Raw genomic sequence first — 16,954 nt, 5'->3', positions numbered from 1 at the left:
GACTTTAAAAATAGGTTTTCCCTTATAGATCTCTTATATTTGAAGGAAAAGGTGTAAGGTGTATGTGGGCCGCTTATTCACTGAATATATTTGCCTGTAGGTCTCCCACTGAATACATTAGCCATTGATAATCTACCTATTTAAAAGGCCTCTTTTTGAACTCTCATGCTTTGAAGATATATTTATTCATCCAGAAACGAGCATTGAAAGTGCCACATTTCATTTCTGCGTGATCGGTTAATGGCACTCTGGAATTGCTTTAGTTAAGTCATTTTAGACATAACATTTATCATCACCGTGGATCCAATTGTCAAGTTATCAGTCCACTTATCAGTACTTTGAAGAAATAAATTTTGAGAAGGTGTAGAAGGAATGCATTTTATAAAATGTTATAATGAGGCTGTTGACTGATCTTTGACTAGTAGAAGTTTTAAGTCTATTAAAAATTTGTAATGGACAATTAAGGGAATTACCAGAGAGTAAGAGAAACTGAACTCACCAAACAGAGATTTCAGCGTAGATTTTGTCTTTATCAAATGAACCTAAAGGAACAAGTTACAGGGAAGCAGATGTGGCTCAACTGACAGAGCATCCACCTACCATATGGAGGGTACAGGGTTCAATACCCAGGGCCTCCTGACCCATGTGGTAAACTGACCCATGTGCAGTGCTGCCGTGTGCAAGGAGTGCTGTGCCGTGCCATGAAGGGGTGTCCCCTGCGTAGGGGTGCCCCACACACAAAGAGTGCACTCCAGAAGGAGAGTTACCTCATGCAAAAAAAGCACAGCCTGCCCAGGGGTGGTGCCCCGCACAGGAGAGCTGACGCAGCAAGATGACGCAACAAAAAAGGCAACACAGTTTCCTGGTGCCGCATGACAAGAAGTTACAGTGAAGTCTCAAACGTCGTTGTTTCACATCTGGTTGTTGCTGTTTATGCTCTTTGGTTGGGTGAGCCTACACTTTCATAAGCTTTTAGCAGGTATGTGTTGAACACTTCCATTTCATGGTCAAGTCAAAATCAGAGGCTGGGGATACCAACAATTGATTTGTACGTTTTTTTTCTATTTCCATGACTTGCCTTAATCTATAAGCAAAATCTAAAAATCCTACAAAAATAAGTGTTTTGTGGTTTATCTAGGAATAGTGCAGAAAAACACAATTATTTTTGTGAAGAAAATTTTGTATAGCGTATTTCACTCAAAAAATGTGAAATTTGTTTCTAAAGTTCAGGTGATTTTTTTTTTTTCTTTTTTTGGTGTGGACAAAACAGATTTTTGTGGTAAATTATCTTTTTAAAAATACCTTATTAGCATAACAATTTTTCAAATAGATTTTCATTTTTCGTTTATTTTTTGTATGTAGGCATAGAAAAAGATGTTCTATTTAAGGGGTTACTAAATGTAATATAATGATCAAATATTTTTTACATCATATATTGTCTGGCCCCCAAAATAAATTTGCAGGGCTTGTATTATTGTTGCTGGCTAAAATGAATGTAATTGCAAAAAATAAAAAATAGCTCTTAAGAGTATTATAATCCCCCAGGAACTTGGGTCCCAGGAATTGCTGGTGGGTTCCAGAGGACATCCCTGACCTTGTCTGTCTGTACTCCTTGCCCAGAATGTTCTCCCCACCTTTGGGCTTGGTGAATTCCTAGTCATGTTTCACGATTTAGCTCAGCACTGGTCAAGTTGACCCCTTCGGTTCCCATGTCTGTCCACACTGGTCTGTGAGAGCTTTAAAGCCGAGATCTTATTTCATTACATATGGCACCAAGGCTACTTTGCTACTGACCAAATTGTTCCTCGCCTTGCTCCTTGCCTTGGGCTGGGCCTTAGACCTCTGTCTCCCTCCCTCTGATTCCTGGCCTGGGTCCTGGCAGGCAAACCTTGTCCCCTGGTACCATCTTGCCTACATCTTGGTGCACCTGCCTGCCTGACCAGACCTCCAAACTGAGAACTGGATGCCCCGTTTCCCAGCCTGTGAGGCCCTGACTCACCTCACACTGGGGCCCAGGACACCTTGTTTCTTTATTCTGGGGGTACCATTGTCTTCTCTGTGAATACCAACTCTTGGAGCACAATTCTAGAAGAGGCCATTCATTAGAACACAATGATATTGTACCCCCTTGTGGGATATGGTACCCAACTCATTGCCTTGAGCTGGGCAATGGCAGTCACCTTGCCAACAAGACTACTGTCCACTGCAGGTCCAGACAGCCTTCAGGTCTGATGGCGCACCTTTCAGACAGTGTCTTGGTGGCTTGGAGTTATGGACCCCAGAAAAACATGTTCTTAGTTTTAATCCATTCTTGTGCATGTGAACCCATTGTAAATAGGGCTTCTGTTGAAGTTACTTCAGTAAAGGTATGGCCCAACTGAATCTAGTAATCCTATTACTAGGGGTCTTATAGGGAAGGTCACAGAGAGAGAGAAGCCACGGGGAGCAGCTAGAAGCTGGAAGTCAATGGAAGCCAAGAGAAAGGTGAAGATGCTGCCATGTGCATTGCCATGTGAGGAAAATGCCAAGGCCCAAGACCACCGGCAGCCAGTCCCCAAATGTCCCAGTCTGTGGGGGAAAGCACTGTCTTGCTGCCACCATGATTTTGGACTACTCATAGCCTCAAAACTGTGAGCCAGTAAATTTCCGTTGTTTAAGTCAATCCACTGTCTGGTACAGTATTTGTTTTAGCAGCTAGAAAACGAAAACAGTTTTTGGTGCTGGAAAGTGGGAAGCTTCTGCTGCAAATACCTTAAAATACAGAAACAGGTTTGGAATTGGGTAATGGGTAGAGGCTGGAAAAAGTGTGAGGCACATGACAGAAAAAGCCTAGACTGCTTTGAAGAGACTGTTGGAAGGAATATGGACTTTAAAGGTACTTTATTTTTTTTTAAAGATTTATTTATCTATTTCTCTCCCCACACCCCCCAGTTGTCTGCTCTCTCTGTCCATTTGCTGTGTGTCTGTGTCCACTTCCATCCCTATCAGCAGTGCCGGGAATCTGTGTTTCTTTTTGTTGCGTCCTCTTGCTGTGTCAGCTTTCTGTGTGTGCGGCACCATTCTTGGGCAGGCTGCACTTTCTTTCGCGCTGGGCAGCTCTCCTTACGGGGCGCGCTCCTTGCACATGGGGCTCTCCTTCGAGGGGGACACCCCTGTGTGGCACGCACTCCTTGCACGCATCAGCACTGCGCATGGGCCAGCTGCACATGGGTCAAGGAGGCCCGGGGTTTGAAGGGCGGACCTCCCATGTGGTAGGTGGACGCCCTTTCCATTGGGCCAAGTCTGCTTCCCTAAAGGTACTTTTTTTTTTTCATCTTTATTTTTTTAATATTACATTAAAAAAATATGAGGTCCCCATATACCCCCCACCCCCCTCACTCCACTCCTCCCGCCATAACAACAATCTCCTCCATCATCGTGAGACATTCATTGCATTTGGTGAGTACTTTTAATGAGTGCTAGAAGGAAATGATTAATGTTATTGGAAATAGGAAGAAAGTTGATCCTACTTATAAAATGGTAGAGAACTTGCCAAAATTCAGATTGAAAGTGGAGCTTGTAAGTGATGAACTTGGATATTTCGTTGAGATTTCCAAGCTCTACCTAGAAGGTGCAGTCTGGCTCCTCCTTAAATTTTATAGCAAATTACAAGAGGAAAGGCATATGCTGAGAACTGAACTCTTAAGCACAAAGAAATCAGAAACTGACAATTTAGAAAAATCTGAGCTTATCCAGATAGCATTCTCTGAAGCTAGGTCCAGAAGTGGCTCTATCAGGGACCTCCCTGAGCTTTCGGGAAGTGACTCCCCAGAGAACAAGTTTCCATGTGAGGGTTTGTTAAAGAAGGTGTGGCTGGACACGGGTCCAGTCAGCCATTACAGTGGAAGTTACGATGAGAAATGTGCTTTTTTTCCAGGATCTGTGGAAAGTTCTATGTCTGGTGGTTTGCAAAATTTGTAAGAGCAGAACCACTGCCAACTGGACTGAAAGGGGCAGAGATGGGACAAATTGAAGGAAGGATGTCCTCAAGGATAAAGTCTTGAAAGCAAAGGTCTGGACTGAAAAGATCACCTTGGGCCAAGAGTGCGGTCACCCATACTCACGGAAATGTGGGTCTGCCCTTGAGCTTGGAGGGCAGGCCATCTGCCCTGGCTTTGGGAAGGGCCTGGCCTAGCATGCTGATGTTCAGAGATCACCCCAATGGCCAGAGATGGTGGGCCTGTCCGGAACCCCATCCCAATTTTGGAGAGGGTGGGGCCTGTGTCCTGGCATTCGTGGAGGCCTGGCTGCTGCTCTGAGGACTTTATCGCAGTGTTCTGGAGAGCGTGGCCACTGCAAATGCTTGGAAAAGGTAGGGCTGCTGCTCCAGCAGGTGCAGAGGACAAAACAACCATCTAGAGGTGACTCTTAGACCCTGAAATTTAAGGAGTTTGCCCTGCTGGGCTTCAGACCTGTTTGGGACCCATGACCCCTGTTTCTCTTCTAATTTCTCCCTTCTGCCATAGGAATGTTTATCCTATGCCTGTCCCACCACTGTATTTTGGAAGCAGATACTTGTTCTGTAGGTTTCACAGGTACCTTAGACAGGAATTTTGCCCCAAGATGGATCATACCCACAACTGATTCTTATGAGACTTTGGACTTAGTATTGTTCTAAAACAGATCAAGAATTTGGAATATTGTGATGGAATGAATGTCTTTTGCTTATGGAAGAACACGTCATCTTGGAGTGCAGGGGGTGGACTTGTGGCTTGGAGCTCTGTACTCCAGAAAAACATGTTCTTAATCTAAATCTATTCCTGTATGTGTGAATCCATTGTCAGTAAGAACTTCTTCCAAGGTTATTTCAGTTAAGGTGTGGCCCAGCTGAGTCAGGATGGGTCTCAATCCTGTTACTGAGGGCCTCGTAGAGAAGGCCACAGAGAGAGAGCCTGCAGGGAGCAGCCAGAAGCTGGAAGTCAGCAGAGCCTGGAAAAGAAAGGAGATGATGCCGCCGTGTATATTGCCACGTCATGGAAAAATCAAGGTCCAAGGACAGTGGCAGCCAGCACCACAATGTCACGTTTTTGGGGAGAAAGTATTGCCTTGCTGATGCCTCGATTTTAGACTCTCCTAGTCTCAAAACTGTGAGTCAATAAATTCCCATTGTTTAAGCCAACCCGCTTATGGTATTTGTTTTAGTAGCTGGGAAACTAAAACACCATCTTTTCATCTGACCTGTTACTCTCCTGGCCCCTCTTTTTTCCATCCCACTGCTGGCTGGACCAGGCTAGGCCTCACCCACAAGACAAGCTTGTTGACCAGGAAGTGGGTGGGAGACTGGGGGAGATAATAAATAACACTTCTCTTTTCATCTCCCAAGCTGGGAACCAACAGAAAGATAAGAGACCAGAAACAGATATTGACGTCATTACTGGTTAAAGCTTGGAAGGAGACGTGGCTGCGATGTACCCAGTGAACATCCTAACACTTGAACCCAAAATCAGATGCTCACTTCGGTCACAGGCAGAGATGGCAGCAGCCCCCATAGGGCTGGGCCTGCCCTGCTGAGCCGACAAGGGGCAGAGAGCTGTCAGCTGCACCCCCTTCCTGTGCCCTTTCTCACCATTGGGATTTGTTGCTTTTCCTGACCAGGGTGTCTGTCTGTCTGACTTTCCTAGGGCTGCCAGAACAAAGTATCATGGCCTGCCTGGCTTAAATCAACAGGAATTTATTGTCTCACAGTTTGGGGAGCTCTCCAGGGGAGGATCCTTGCCTCTCCTAGATTCTGGTGGTTGTTGGCAATGCTTGGAATCTCTGGGCGGGTAGAAGCATTGCTCCAATCTCTGCCTCTGCCTTCACAGGACCTTCTTCGCCTGCCCTGTATCTTTCCTCTTTTCTTAGAAGGACATCCTAATGCAGTATTATCACATCTAGCCAGCTGTAAAGACCTTCTTTCCAGGGAAGCGGATGTGGCTCGAGCAGTTGGGCTTCCACCTACCACATGGGAGGTTCCAGGTTTGGTTCCTGGTGCCTCCTGGAGAAGGTGAGCTGGCGTGGCAGGCAGGTATGGTGAGCTGATGCAACAAGATGATGCAACGAAAGAGACAAAAAGAGGAAAGACAATGAGAGATATAACAAAGCAGGGAGCTGAGGTGGCTCAGGTGACTGAGCGCCTCTCTTCCACATGGGCGGTTCCAGGTCCCATTTCTGGCACCTCCTAAGGTAGAAAAAGAGCAGACACAAAGAGCACACAGCAAATGGACACGGAGAGCAGACAGCGACTGCAAACAACGAGGTGGGGCGGGAGGGGGTAAATAAATAAAATAAACCTTTAAGGAAAAAAAACCCTTCCAAATAGTCACATTGGACAGGAGCTGGTACTTCACCTTATCTTTTGTGGGATCACAATTCAAGCCCCAAGAGGGCCTGAGGACAGTTTCCTCCCACAGGGTTTCCTCCTGGGGAGAAGAGTAGAAATTCCCTCTCTTCTAAGGCAACTTGAAGATTGGGGAATGTGCTCTCCCCTTCCCCACCCAACAACAGAATAGGCTTGTTTGCTTCAGAGCAAAGGCCCAGGGACTGTTTGAGGCCTTCACAGAGCATGCATGGGATGGGGCGGGAGACAGAGACCGGGCTGGGAGGCGGTCCTGCGGGGCCCCCTCGGCCACTGGCTGGGCTCCTTCCATTCCGTGCCCATCTGTCTCTGGGTTTGGAGAGGGGGTGAAGGTATTGATTTGGAAATATGGGCAATTCCCTCCTTAGGGTGCATCTGAGGCAGTGTGGGGTTCAGAGCATGTGTGTCCTAGACAGAAGGCAGAATTCCTTTTCTGACGTCCCGATTCCTCTGCTATTCCATTCCAGAAAATGCTGTTTGTCTCCATTCAGGGACCCTGCAGCAGGACCTGTGGGTCAGCTTCTGACTTAATTCTGGGCCCTGAAGCAGCTCTGTTCCTTCAGTAGCACCTACCCCCTGCTGCCGCTCACACCAGCAGGGGTCATGGTCAAGAGAGGAAGAGCTCCAGGTGTTAGCAGGCAGGGATCTAGATCTCTTGGCTTTAAACCCCAAAGCTGCTGTTTACTAGCTGTGTGACCTTGGGTGAGTTACTTAGCCTCACTGTGCTTCAATTTCCTCATATGTATAACAGGGCTGTTAGTAGCCCGCCCCCCCCCCCCCCCCTTAGGACAGCTGTGATGAGGTGAGTTCATATAAAGCCCTTAAGAGAGATGCCTGGGCAGTACGAAGGACTCTGTGAAGGCCAGCTGCTATTTTTATGGGGCCAGGGCTGGGGAAAGGATCGAACAGGCAGGGGGCAGGTACTACTCTGCAGTATACAGAGCGCCTGCCTCCAGCCTCCCCAGAGTTGTTCATTCTAAAGTGCCAATCTGATCATATGGCTCCCCTCCTTACAAATTCTTCAATGACTCCCCACTGCCCATAGCAGTGAGATTTTTAACTGCAGATTTCTGAATCCATGAAATTACATGAAAATTCTGCATTCTTCTGAAGAGAACTTCAGATTCTTAAAGGAGTCTATAATCTCCCCTTAAGTTACAGGCTCCAGTTCAAGTTCTTCATCTCAACATACAAGGCTACCCCCAACCTCCCTCTCAAATCTCCTCCCTCCCCAGTGTAACCTCGAGTCATTCTGAAATTCTTTCCATTCGCCGGAAATAGACCCCACGCTCACAGCATGAGATGCAGACCTTCTACCTCAGTGTGCAGACTCAACAGCAAATTGCAAGTTCCTCCAAACTAAGAACAGAGAAGTGCAAAGAAACGTCGAGACAGGCCATTGAGAGGCAGCGTTTTAATACCCCACTCTAAGGACAGAACAGTCTGGTGACTCAAAGTGCGGTCTTGGCCCTGCAGCATCAGCATCCCCCGGGGGCTGGTTAGAAATGCAGACCCCCAGGCCCCACCCCAGCCCTCCTGTGGTCCAGCCAGATCCCCAGGTGATTTGAATGCACGTAAACGCTTGAGAAACACTGGGCTGGAACACTTAATAATGTCGGTGTTTTCGCTCTTAAAATGTTTTGAGGTCAAGATCAACCCACTTACAGCGTATTTAGCCCTTGTGCGTTCCATTCCCTCGTGCTCTGAGCAGCGCCACCACCTGGCAAGTGCTCTTCTCTCACGAATCACAACGGCATCCAAAGTTTGCTTTACATAGACAAGCAAACTTTTATGGATTGCAAATTGGATTCCAATACTTCCATCAGTTGTTCTTTGTGCAACAACCCCAAGAGGTAGATTTAGGGTGATTCCCATGTTTAGAGAAGATGAAACTGAGGTCCAGGGCCTTGCATGACTCACCCAAGGACACAAAGCAAATCAGCAAGATGAGAACTCAAGCTTTTGAGTTTCAAATGGGAGGCTCACCTATCTTGGGCGTCTTTCCTTTCTTTTTTTTAAAGATTTATTTTATTTATTTCTCTCCTCCTCCCCCTGCCCCAGTTGTCTGTTCTCTGTGTCCATTTGCTCCGTGTTCTTCTTTTCGCCCGCTTCTGTTTTTGTCAGCAGCACGGGAATCTGTGTTTCTTTTTGTTGCGTCATCTTGTTGTGTCATCTCTCCGTGTGTGCAGCACCACACCTGGGCAAGCTGCACTTTCTTTCGCACTGGGTGGCTCTCCTTATGGGGCACACTCCTTGCGCGTGGGGCTCCCCTACGCGGGGGACACCCCTGCGAGGCACGGCACTCCTTGCGCGCATCAGCACTGCGCATGGGCCAGCTCCACACGGGTCAAGGAGGCCGGGGGTTTGAACCGCGGACCTCCCATGTAGACGGACGCCCTGACCACTGGGCCAAGTCCACTTCCCGGACGTCTTTCCTTTTTATGTGGACTGACTGACGCAGAAGAGAGGTTAAGAGGGAAGACCTCGTAGACAGCCTTGTGTAAACTCCTGCGAATGAGCCACACACAGGCTTGAACGCTCTGTAGTGAGGGGCCTCGGGAAGCCCGAGAGAGGGGTTTCCTCCTGGGGCTACGGGGGCTCCAGAAGGAGAGCACCGGGGTTACCAAGAGGTTCTGGATAGGGCCATGGAGGCAGTGCGATGGTTTCTGGACAACAGTAACCAGCCCCAGAAGGACACTCACTCGGATTCGTTTGTTTCTTCACCAGGTTTAGGATAACTGATGTAGACTCTGCCTAATTCCATTATGGTGTTCATCATCGGACTGGACTTTCTGATTAATTAATTCCAGTTTCCCTGGAGCAAATGGGAGCCACTTGATGACTCAAAAATGGCCAAGACATTTGGCATTGATACCAATATGCTTTTTCTACCTTGTCTGGATTTAAAATTTCTCTATCAACTTCATCTAAGCAAAGCCCACAAGTGGAGCTTGTTCGGTTTCATCCGACTGTGGTGGTTTTCCAAGGGTGCTCTAAGAATGACTGCCCGAGTGGCTGCTTAAATCCCCTCCCCATCCTCTCTAGACATGCATATTCAGTAGGACATACTTGTATATAATCGGTTAAAAAAAAAAGACGGTGCACTTTAAATTCCATGTAAAAAGTATTGCTTTTCTAATGTGCTCTGCCTGCCCACTTGCTACACGGCGCTGCAAAGGTACAATCAAGAGGAATTCAAGTCTGAAGATGTTTTGGATTTTTCAAGGACCCCATGCACCCTGCACCTTGCTCCCTGTTGAAGCCCGAGTAGTTGGGGGGCTGGGCCTAAGGCAAAAACTACAAAGCATCCTAACAAGTAGAAGTATACAACGGGAATGTATGTGCATATTTGACATAGTTGCTTCTCTCCAGGGGCGGCCTCCTGGTGCTGACCCCTGCCGGCTCCAAGGGCGAGGGAGGAGTCCAGAGAAGGGGTGCTTTGTTTCTCCCCCAGTTCTTCCCGCACCCCTACGGCCCCAGGGACCTGCCCTGCTCTGCGTGGGCCCGCAGAAGGCCTGCAATTTCCACGTGGGCGGGTGATTTCAGAACGATGGACAAAGCAGTGCGGCCAGCCTGCAGGGCAGAAAAAAAAAAGAGAAATAAATTTGATCTCATCTGTCCAGTCTCTAAAACTCCATGTGACTACCCTGTGAGGAAGTGGACCAGATACTCTAGGAGAGGATTCAGAGGGCAGGAGTATCGTGGGAAATGGGTCCTGCTTCCGCCGACACAGTCACACTCCTGGGAAATCTGCACCAGTGGAATAAGGAGATATCAGTTGGTTTCTAAAATTCTCTTTTTCAAAAATTTACAAACAGAGGAAAGAAAATAAATCTTTCATTACTCCATTACAGGGACCTAAATGAAAGTAAACTTTGGTGTGTTGCCCTCTAGTCTTTTCTCCTGTGCAAATTTTTGGTTTTGTTTTTCAACAGTGGAATGATAGTATACATCAATTTCGAATCTACGTTTATTTTGAATAAACCATGACATTTTGAGATGTTTCCAATTTTTTACACTGTCATCATTGCACATAACTTTTTTTTTTAGGAGGTACCGGGGATTGAACCTGGGACCTTGTATGTGTGAAGCATGTGCTCAACCACTGAGCTATACCGGCTCCACAACAGAACTTATTTATTTATTTTTAAATTATTTTTTTTTAAAGATATACAGATCACACAAAATGTTACATTAAAAAATACAAGAGGTTCCCATGTGCCTCCACTCCCCACCCAACATAACTTTTTAATTGCTGTATAGAATGTTATACTGAACCATTTCCCCTCTATTGGATTCCCACACTGTTTCCAAGTCTTTACTAATATAAATTGGTGCAAAAGCATTTTCCCATTTTAATTAATTCCTAAGGACTGACTCTCAGAAGTGACCCATGGCACTGAAGAACATGCCTGTCTCTACTTCCTGAAGCACAAGGGTTTTTACACTGCCACAACACTGCGGGAAGCTACCGGTCCCACGCTCCCACGCTCCCACTGTCAGGCCACACTTCACTAGAGAGATGAGGGAAAGACTGACAGCAGGCAGGAGGGGGCACCGCCGTGGGTGCTGAGCTGGCGAGAGCAGCCACAGTCTCTTAAGAGTGGGCTCAATTCCACATCCAGAATTTTTAAATCTGGATACTTTTCTGGTAACTCATTTGTGGGCAAAACCTAACCTGAGGCTCTCTATGATCATTCTTTAACCCACTGAGTGGGAATATACATTTTAATTGGGAGAGCGGCACGTAAGACCCCACCAGATTATTCTCTCCAGGGGAAACACCTTCCTAAAATGGGAGTAATTCTTTCACATATGAGGTGGAAAGTGTTAACACCCAGTTTAAAACTCTTCAGTCTTTTCCCTGTGTTCCAGGATTCTGGAATCCAGCAGCCACCGGAGCTCCACACATATGTAAATAACTATGATTCATGGCAAAAGACGAACTGGAAGAGAGGAAGAGAGTGAGCTCAAAGGCGAGAAGGCAGAGGAAAGAAGAGGCACTGATGGGCCCCTGAAGGATGGTATGTGGTCTTTGCCAAAGAAAAGAAGTTCTTGCCTTGAAGAAGCCTCATGCCTCCCTGTACACTTCTTTTACCACCATTTATCATTTGATATTTGTGGGGTTATCTCATACATCTCAGTAAATCTCATAAATCCCCACAAAGGCCACCAGACTCCCTCCCAGCCACTGGCCTGGTGCCTGACACTTGGTGGGCACTCAGTAAGCACTGTTGGAAGAGGGACTGCATGGGTGCTAAAATAAAGGTATTCATTTCAATTTGATGAAGAAATTGAGCAACTTCAATCCCAACGAGCATCTTCTTAGACCTGGGTGCATCTGGAACAAAGCAAAGATCTTAAGCAAGGGAGCCTCATGAAAGCCTGGGTTGCTGTAGGCGCGTGTCCTTCACTCTGCTGTCCAGCCCACTGTGCTCTGTGTAAACACAAGCAGCGTGTGATGACCACGACGACGGGAAAGAGCCGCAGGGCCAGTCCTGGGAGACACGTGTGCCTTTTAACAGGGCCCATCTGGAGACAGCGACCGGCATCTGTGAAGTCCTTGTCTGCAGACACTGAGTGGAGACCCCCACTCTTAGGAGGCGTGGCTGAGAGACCACCGGGATGGGTATCCCTCAAATGCCTCTGCCTGAGCCCTGAGTGCTGTCAGGCCCCACATTTTGCCTGCCTTAAACCCGAGGCCTTGACTGGCCTAGCTGCGAGTCCCCCGTCCCCCACCCGCCCCGTTCCTGCAGAGAAGGTCCCCTAGGCAAATAATCTTTCTTAGCCAGGGCACCAGGTACAGTCCTGCTTATCCCTAAGGGGAGGGTTTCAGTTCCCTGCAGTGGTTCAGACAAGCCAGTCACATCTTCCTGCGGGAACTGGGAGCGCCCCACCCTCCTGATACTACCCAGCTGGCCTCCCACAGGCCCTGGTGGCTCCCTCTGTTCCCGAGAGCAGCCCCCAGGTGACCCTACGCAGCCCCCATTTGCGCATATATGTGATTAACAAACTGCTATTGAGCTCCTTTGTCCAACGTCTGGTGCTGTGTATTTGGCCGCCCCCAAATCCTAGGGCAGGATCCCTCCCTCACCAACGGAGTGAATAGGGGGTGTTTAAAACACCCTGGAACAAGTCGGCAGCGTGCAGCCCCAGCGGGAGCCAGGCAGGGCCTGCCGGGTCCGCAGCGCTGCGGGCCTGGCTCAGGAGACCCCAACCCTGCCACCCGGAGAGGCAGCGGGCACACCTGTGTGCGAGAGGGGGCGGGGGTGTTGGGGGAGGCTGTCTTTTAATCTGGCAAGAATGCCTCGAGAACCTACTGTGTATCAGGCGAAGATGAGCAAGGCATAGTCTCTGGCTTCAAGAAGCTGTCAGTCTGACGGGTGCTTTGCAGAAGCTGCCAGAACAAGTCCTTTAAAGGTGAGTGGCTGGGGCCTGGTGCTGGGAGAGCAGCTGAAATGAATATAGTGGGCCAGCCCTACAGAGGCTGGAAGGCTGGTTTCCTTGAATTATCTTCTTCACCCAAGGAAAGTGCCTCGCCTGCTGTTCTGGGGGTTCTGCATTTTAAATATTAGTAGGACGAGAGGAACCTATTTCAGGGCATGAATTCCCAGACTTTCAAGGAATTCCCAAGTAATCCCTGATGTTAACATCTAAGACGTCATAGTAAAGATGAATATTGCCAGGGAGTGGATATAGCTCCAGTGGTTGAGCGCCTCCTTTCCATGTTTGAGGTCTCAGGTTCAATCCTGGTACCTCCTAAGAAAAGAAAAAGAACAGTGCAGTGACGCAGTGATTATTATAGGAGGCTCAGCTTGCCCCCTAAATGCACAGCACTGGGAATAAGGCTTGGTGCCTGGGAGGGCCTCAGTCAGCAGTCCCCTTCTTTCCTGTAGACCCTGGAAATTGCTCACCCTGTGGATGTACAGACTGTTCATCCAAGTCACCTTCTCCAGCCCCGGATTTGGGATATTTCCAAGTGAAAGCAGAATCCACCCAGGAGGCAGCATGTACTTGGGTGAGGAGGGGTCTGGAGCCGACCTGGCCTGTGGGCCTGCTGCCCCCCTGCCTGGGCTCTCCCTAATGAGCGTCATCTTCCGCTGTGCGAGGCCTTCTGCCTCGTCTCCTGCCCAGCACCCCAGGGCCTCCCTGCTGGGCTCAGAGCCCTACCCTGGACTGCAGCCAGCCTAGCTCTTTCTGAGCCAGCATCTGCCTGGGACTGGATGTCTAAACCTTCTTGGATTTCAGTGTGCTCCTAAACCAAGGTTTCTCAACTGCAGCACTGTTGACATTTGGGACCAAATAATTCTTAATTCTTTGTGTTGGAGTTGCTGTACTGTGTACTGTAGGACGTTCATTAGCATCGCTGGGCTCTACCCATGAGACACCAGGACTCCCTGCACCAGAGTTGTGACAACAAAAATGTCTCCAGAATTTGCCAACAGTCCCCTGGGGAGCAAAATCACCCCTGGTTGAGAACTGCTGGACTGAACTGAGTATGTCTCCCTTTGGGGACCATTCTCCCTCCTCTGATTGGTTTCCCCAACCACAGCTTTATATTCTTCCTTCTTTCTCCAGATGAGGATACAGAGGTTCAAAGTGGCAGGTGATCTGCCTAAAGGTACATAGTCAATGAACCCAGACTCAAATTTGAGTGTTTAATTTTAATTGTTCAAAGTGCATCAGTGCTCCCTCTGCGCCCCCACTCCCCCCACCACACCCAATCCATGTATCTTCCTCCACATCCTAAAAGCAGTCATTTAGGTCTCTCATCTATGCTAGGCCCCCAGAGGTGCCCAGGGGATGCTCTCAGACACACTGCCTGATTATCCCACTTAACCAAGGCTTTCCCAAAGCTCGTCCCCAGGCTGGCCCACTGGCCTCTCTTTTCAGGCCTCCATATGGCAGAAGCAATTTGCTCTAAAAAGGACCCTGGGCCTTTGAAGTACAGGACTGTTTCAGATTACAGGGCTGCCTCCCTGCAGGGTGACCCTGGCAGGTAGCTCATTAACAGATCCTTTGAGTCCCTGGATCTATCCTAATGTCTGGAAAAGGAGGTTCTTTCCAATAGCCCACCCATTTCCAAATGAATTTCAGGAGGGTCTGAGCTCTTCTGTAAATGATCTTGGAAATGGCCTTGGGGCACAGTTGGGGTAATGGGACCTGAAGACACTGGATGGTGGGGCCTGCTGCTGGACGTGGCTTGAGGGACCCAGCAGCTCAAGAAGCACTGCTGGAACAAGCTTGGGTTTGTTCAGATGTGCTCTATTAAGACAGGCTGTCCCTGAGCTGAGAGAGGACTCTCTTCTCCCCTCCAAACTTTCGTTTCTTTTGGGCTGTGGGTGTTAAGAAAGTATAAAGAAGTCTGTTCAATGTTTTAAAAGTATGCCAAATCATTAAATTCCATTGCCAACATAAAGGATACTGAAGGCAGAACTAGCTTTGTATCCTTGCTCTGCAAATCAGCAGCTGTTTCCTTATCAGAAAAATGGGGATCATGGTATCTACAGGAAATGAATTATTGAGGATTGAGGTAATACATGAAAAGGGTTGGTCCTGGGAGCAACCTAGAAATCTGAGCGACTGTAATGATCAGTAACAGGATCAACTGTTGGTCAATTGTTAATCTGTTCACCTGATGTGTGGTTGGCACCTGCTAGGTGCTGGGGATTCAGCAGCGGAACCAGGGAAACGACCCTCCCGTGTGGAATCACCGATGATAACAACAGAGCGGTTAAGAGGATGGACCTGCCACCTCCTCTCTGGGTGGAGGAAGATGCTTTGGGTTTGCAGCAGGGCTTTGCCAACTACTCAAGTGTCTGTCCACCAGGGGCTCTGCCCTTCTCTCTGTCACTGTCTTGGAACCAGCTCCCTAAAACACCTAAAGTACTTGACTAATTCAAGTTTTCTGCCCTAGAGAGATCATGTAGGAAGGAGGTGGTCAGAGGTGGGAGAGGGCGAGGATATTGATACGTGGATACACAGAACCTATGCCCATTTTGTGTATCCATGTATCAATTTAGTCTCCTACATTGATCTGTTGTTTTCCACATGTTACTCTTACAGTAAATAATTTCCTAGTAGGCACTGGCATCCTTAAAGAGCTACCGAATCCATGTGCATTTGTGTACATAAATATGCCATACTTGTCCTTGTAAATATATATATGATGTTTTAAATAAAATTCTGAATAACTTACCTGGCCAAAGTGAAAAAAAAAGGAAGATGAACTTGGGAGTTAGATAGACCTGGGTTCTACTAGCTGTGTGAACTTGGGGATGTAACCCAACCACTCGGTGCCACTTCTGCATGTGCAAAGTGGTGGTAACAACAGCATCAACCCCATAAGGTTGTCGTGGGATTAAATGAGATGATCCACGGCACATGATATATGTTAGCTATCATCGTCCTCATCATCAGCATCGCCATCATCACCTTCCAAGGTTATTTAAAAGGCCTATGTCTGACAGTGCAACTTCAGGGTGGCTTGATAAAATGGACCACTCTGGAAGGTGGATCCCTTTGGAGAGGGGGTGTAATCTGTCACTGTTCCCTGCCTGCAGCTGGCTTTCTGGGAGCGCACACAAACCTGCACAGGCTCCCTGCCCAAGCTGCTGTCTCAAAGCCTACGCGCTGTCATTGCCATGACCAGATGAGGCTCAGGGCCAAGGCCAGGACTGGGCACGTTCCCTCAGGCCGGTGTTGTGAGAGGGGAGGGTTTCCCGGCTCCAGGCATTTACCGCGGGTCATCTCGTTTAAATCTCACAACCTTAAGGGGGTGGTTCTGTTTCTACTGCCATCCGTTGCCTTGACTTCTGCACTCAGGGCTGGAATTTACACACGGGCTTGCCGCTCGCCTCTAAGTCTCACCTTGTCGGTCAGGCTGCTGTCGCAGGTCGGGTGTGCCAAGAGCAGCCGTACCATGTCAGCGTTGCCGCGGTGACAGGCCAGCATGAGGGCGGACGAGCCATCGTGGTCCTGCAGGTTGACATCCGCCTGGCAGCTCAGCAGCGCTCGGACCATGTCCTCCCTGTCGTGGCTCACTCCCAGCATCAGCGCAGTCTGGCCGCCCTGCACGCAGAGCCACAGAGAGGGGCTGACGTCGCTGCCACCGGGGTGTGCTGGGTGAATATGTCTCAAGAGCATGACCATGGATGTGATCATCTTCTGCCCTTGGGATGGACACATCCTTCTCTGCCTGGCCAACTTTTACACCTCGTCCAACACACTAGTCAAATGCTCCCTCCCCTCTGACACTTTCCCTAACTCTCCAGGCATGGGGCCACGTGGCATTGTGAACTGCCAATCTTTCTCTTTTTCAGGGACTGTGAGATTTTTGATGGGAGGAATTAAGTCTTTTTGGTGCATTGTTTGGCGGCGCAGGGGCCTGTGCCTCTCGGTGCAGGTCTGGGATGCCTCTTTTTTTTTTTATCAGGAGGTCTTGGGATGGAATTTGGTCCCCCATATGGTAAAAAGGAGCTCAATTGCTTGAGCCACACCCACTTCCTGGATTAAGTCTTTCACCTCTGTCTTCCAGTGCCTACCACCAAATATGTGTTGATAAATATTGAATGATGG

At 48.4% G+C, this 16,954-nt stretch overlaps 1 protein-coding gene across 4 annotated transcripts in view; it reads right to left on the bottom strand.

Annotated features, from left to right (window-relative positions):
- Positions 1-7,775: 7,775 nt before the first annotated feature.
- KANK4 (KN motif and ankyrin repeat domains 4) overlaps positions 7,776-16,954 on the bottom strand; it is an 81,465-nt gene continuing 72,286 nt past the window's right edge. For 3 of the 4 annotated variants that reach the window (XM_012519034.4, XM_023584237.3, XM_004477060.5), the window contains 2 exons: positions 16,247-16,447; positions 7,776-9,949 (listed from right to left, as the gene is read on the bottom strand). In XM_012519034.4, coding sequence (XP_012374488.1) covers positions 9,845-9,949; positions 16,247-16,447 — 306 coding nt within the window. In that variant the 3' untranslated portion in view covers positions 7,776-9,844. The remainder of the gene's footprint in view (positions 9,950-16,246; positions 16,448-16,954) is intronic. The other variant, XR_188919.5, reaches the window with a different exon arrangement.

Source organism: Dasypus novemcinctus, chromosome 9, assembly GCF_030445035.2.
Source record: "Dasypus novemcinctus isolate mDasNov1 chromosome 9, mDasNov1.1.hap2, whole genome shotgun sequence".
In the NCBI taxonomy this organism is placed as follows: Eukaryota; Metazoa; Chordata; class Mammalia; order Cingulata; family Dasypodidae; genus Dasypus; species Dasypus novemcinctus.
This window is presented reverse-complemented; position numbering and strand designations above follow the sequence as displayed.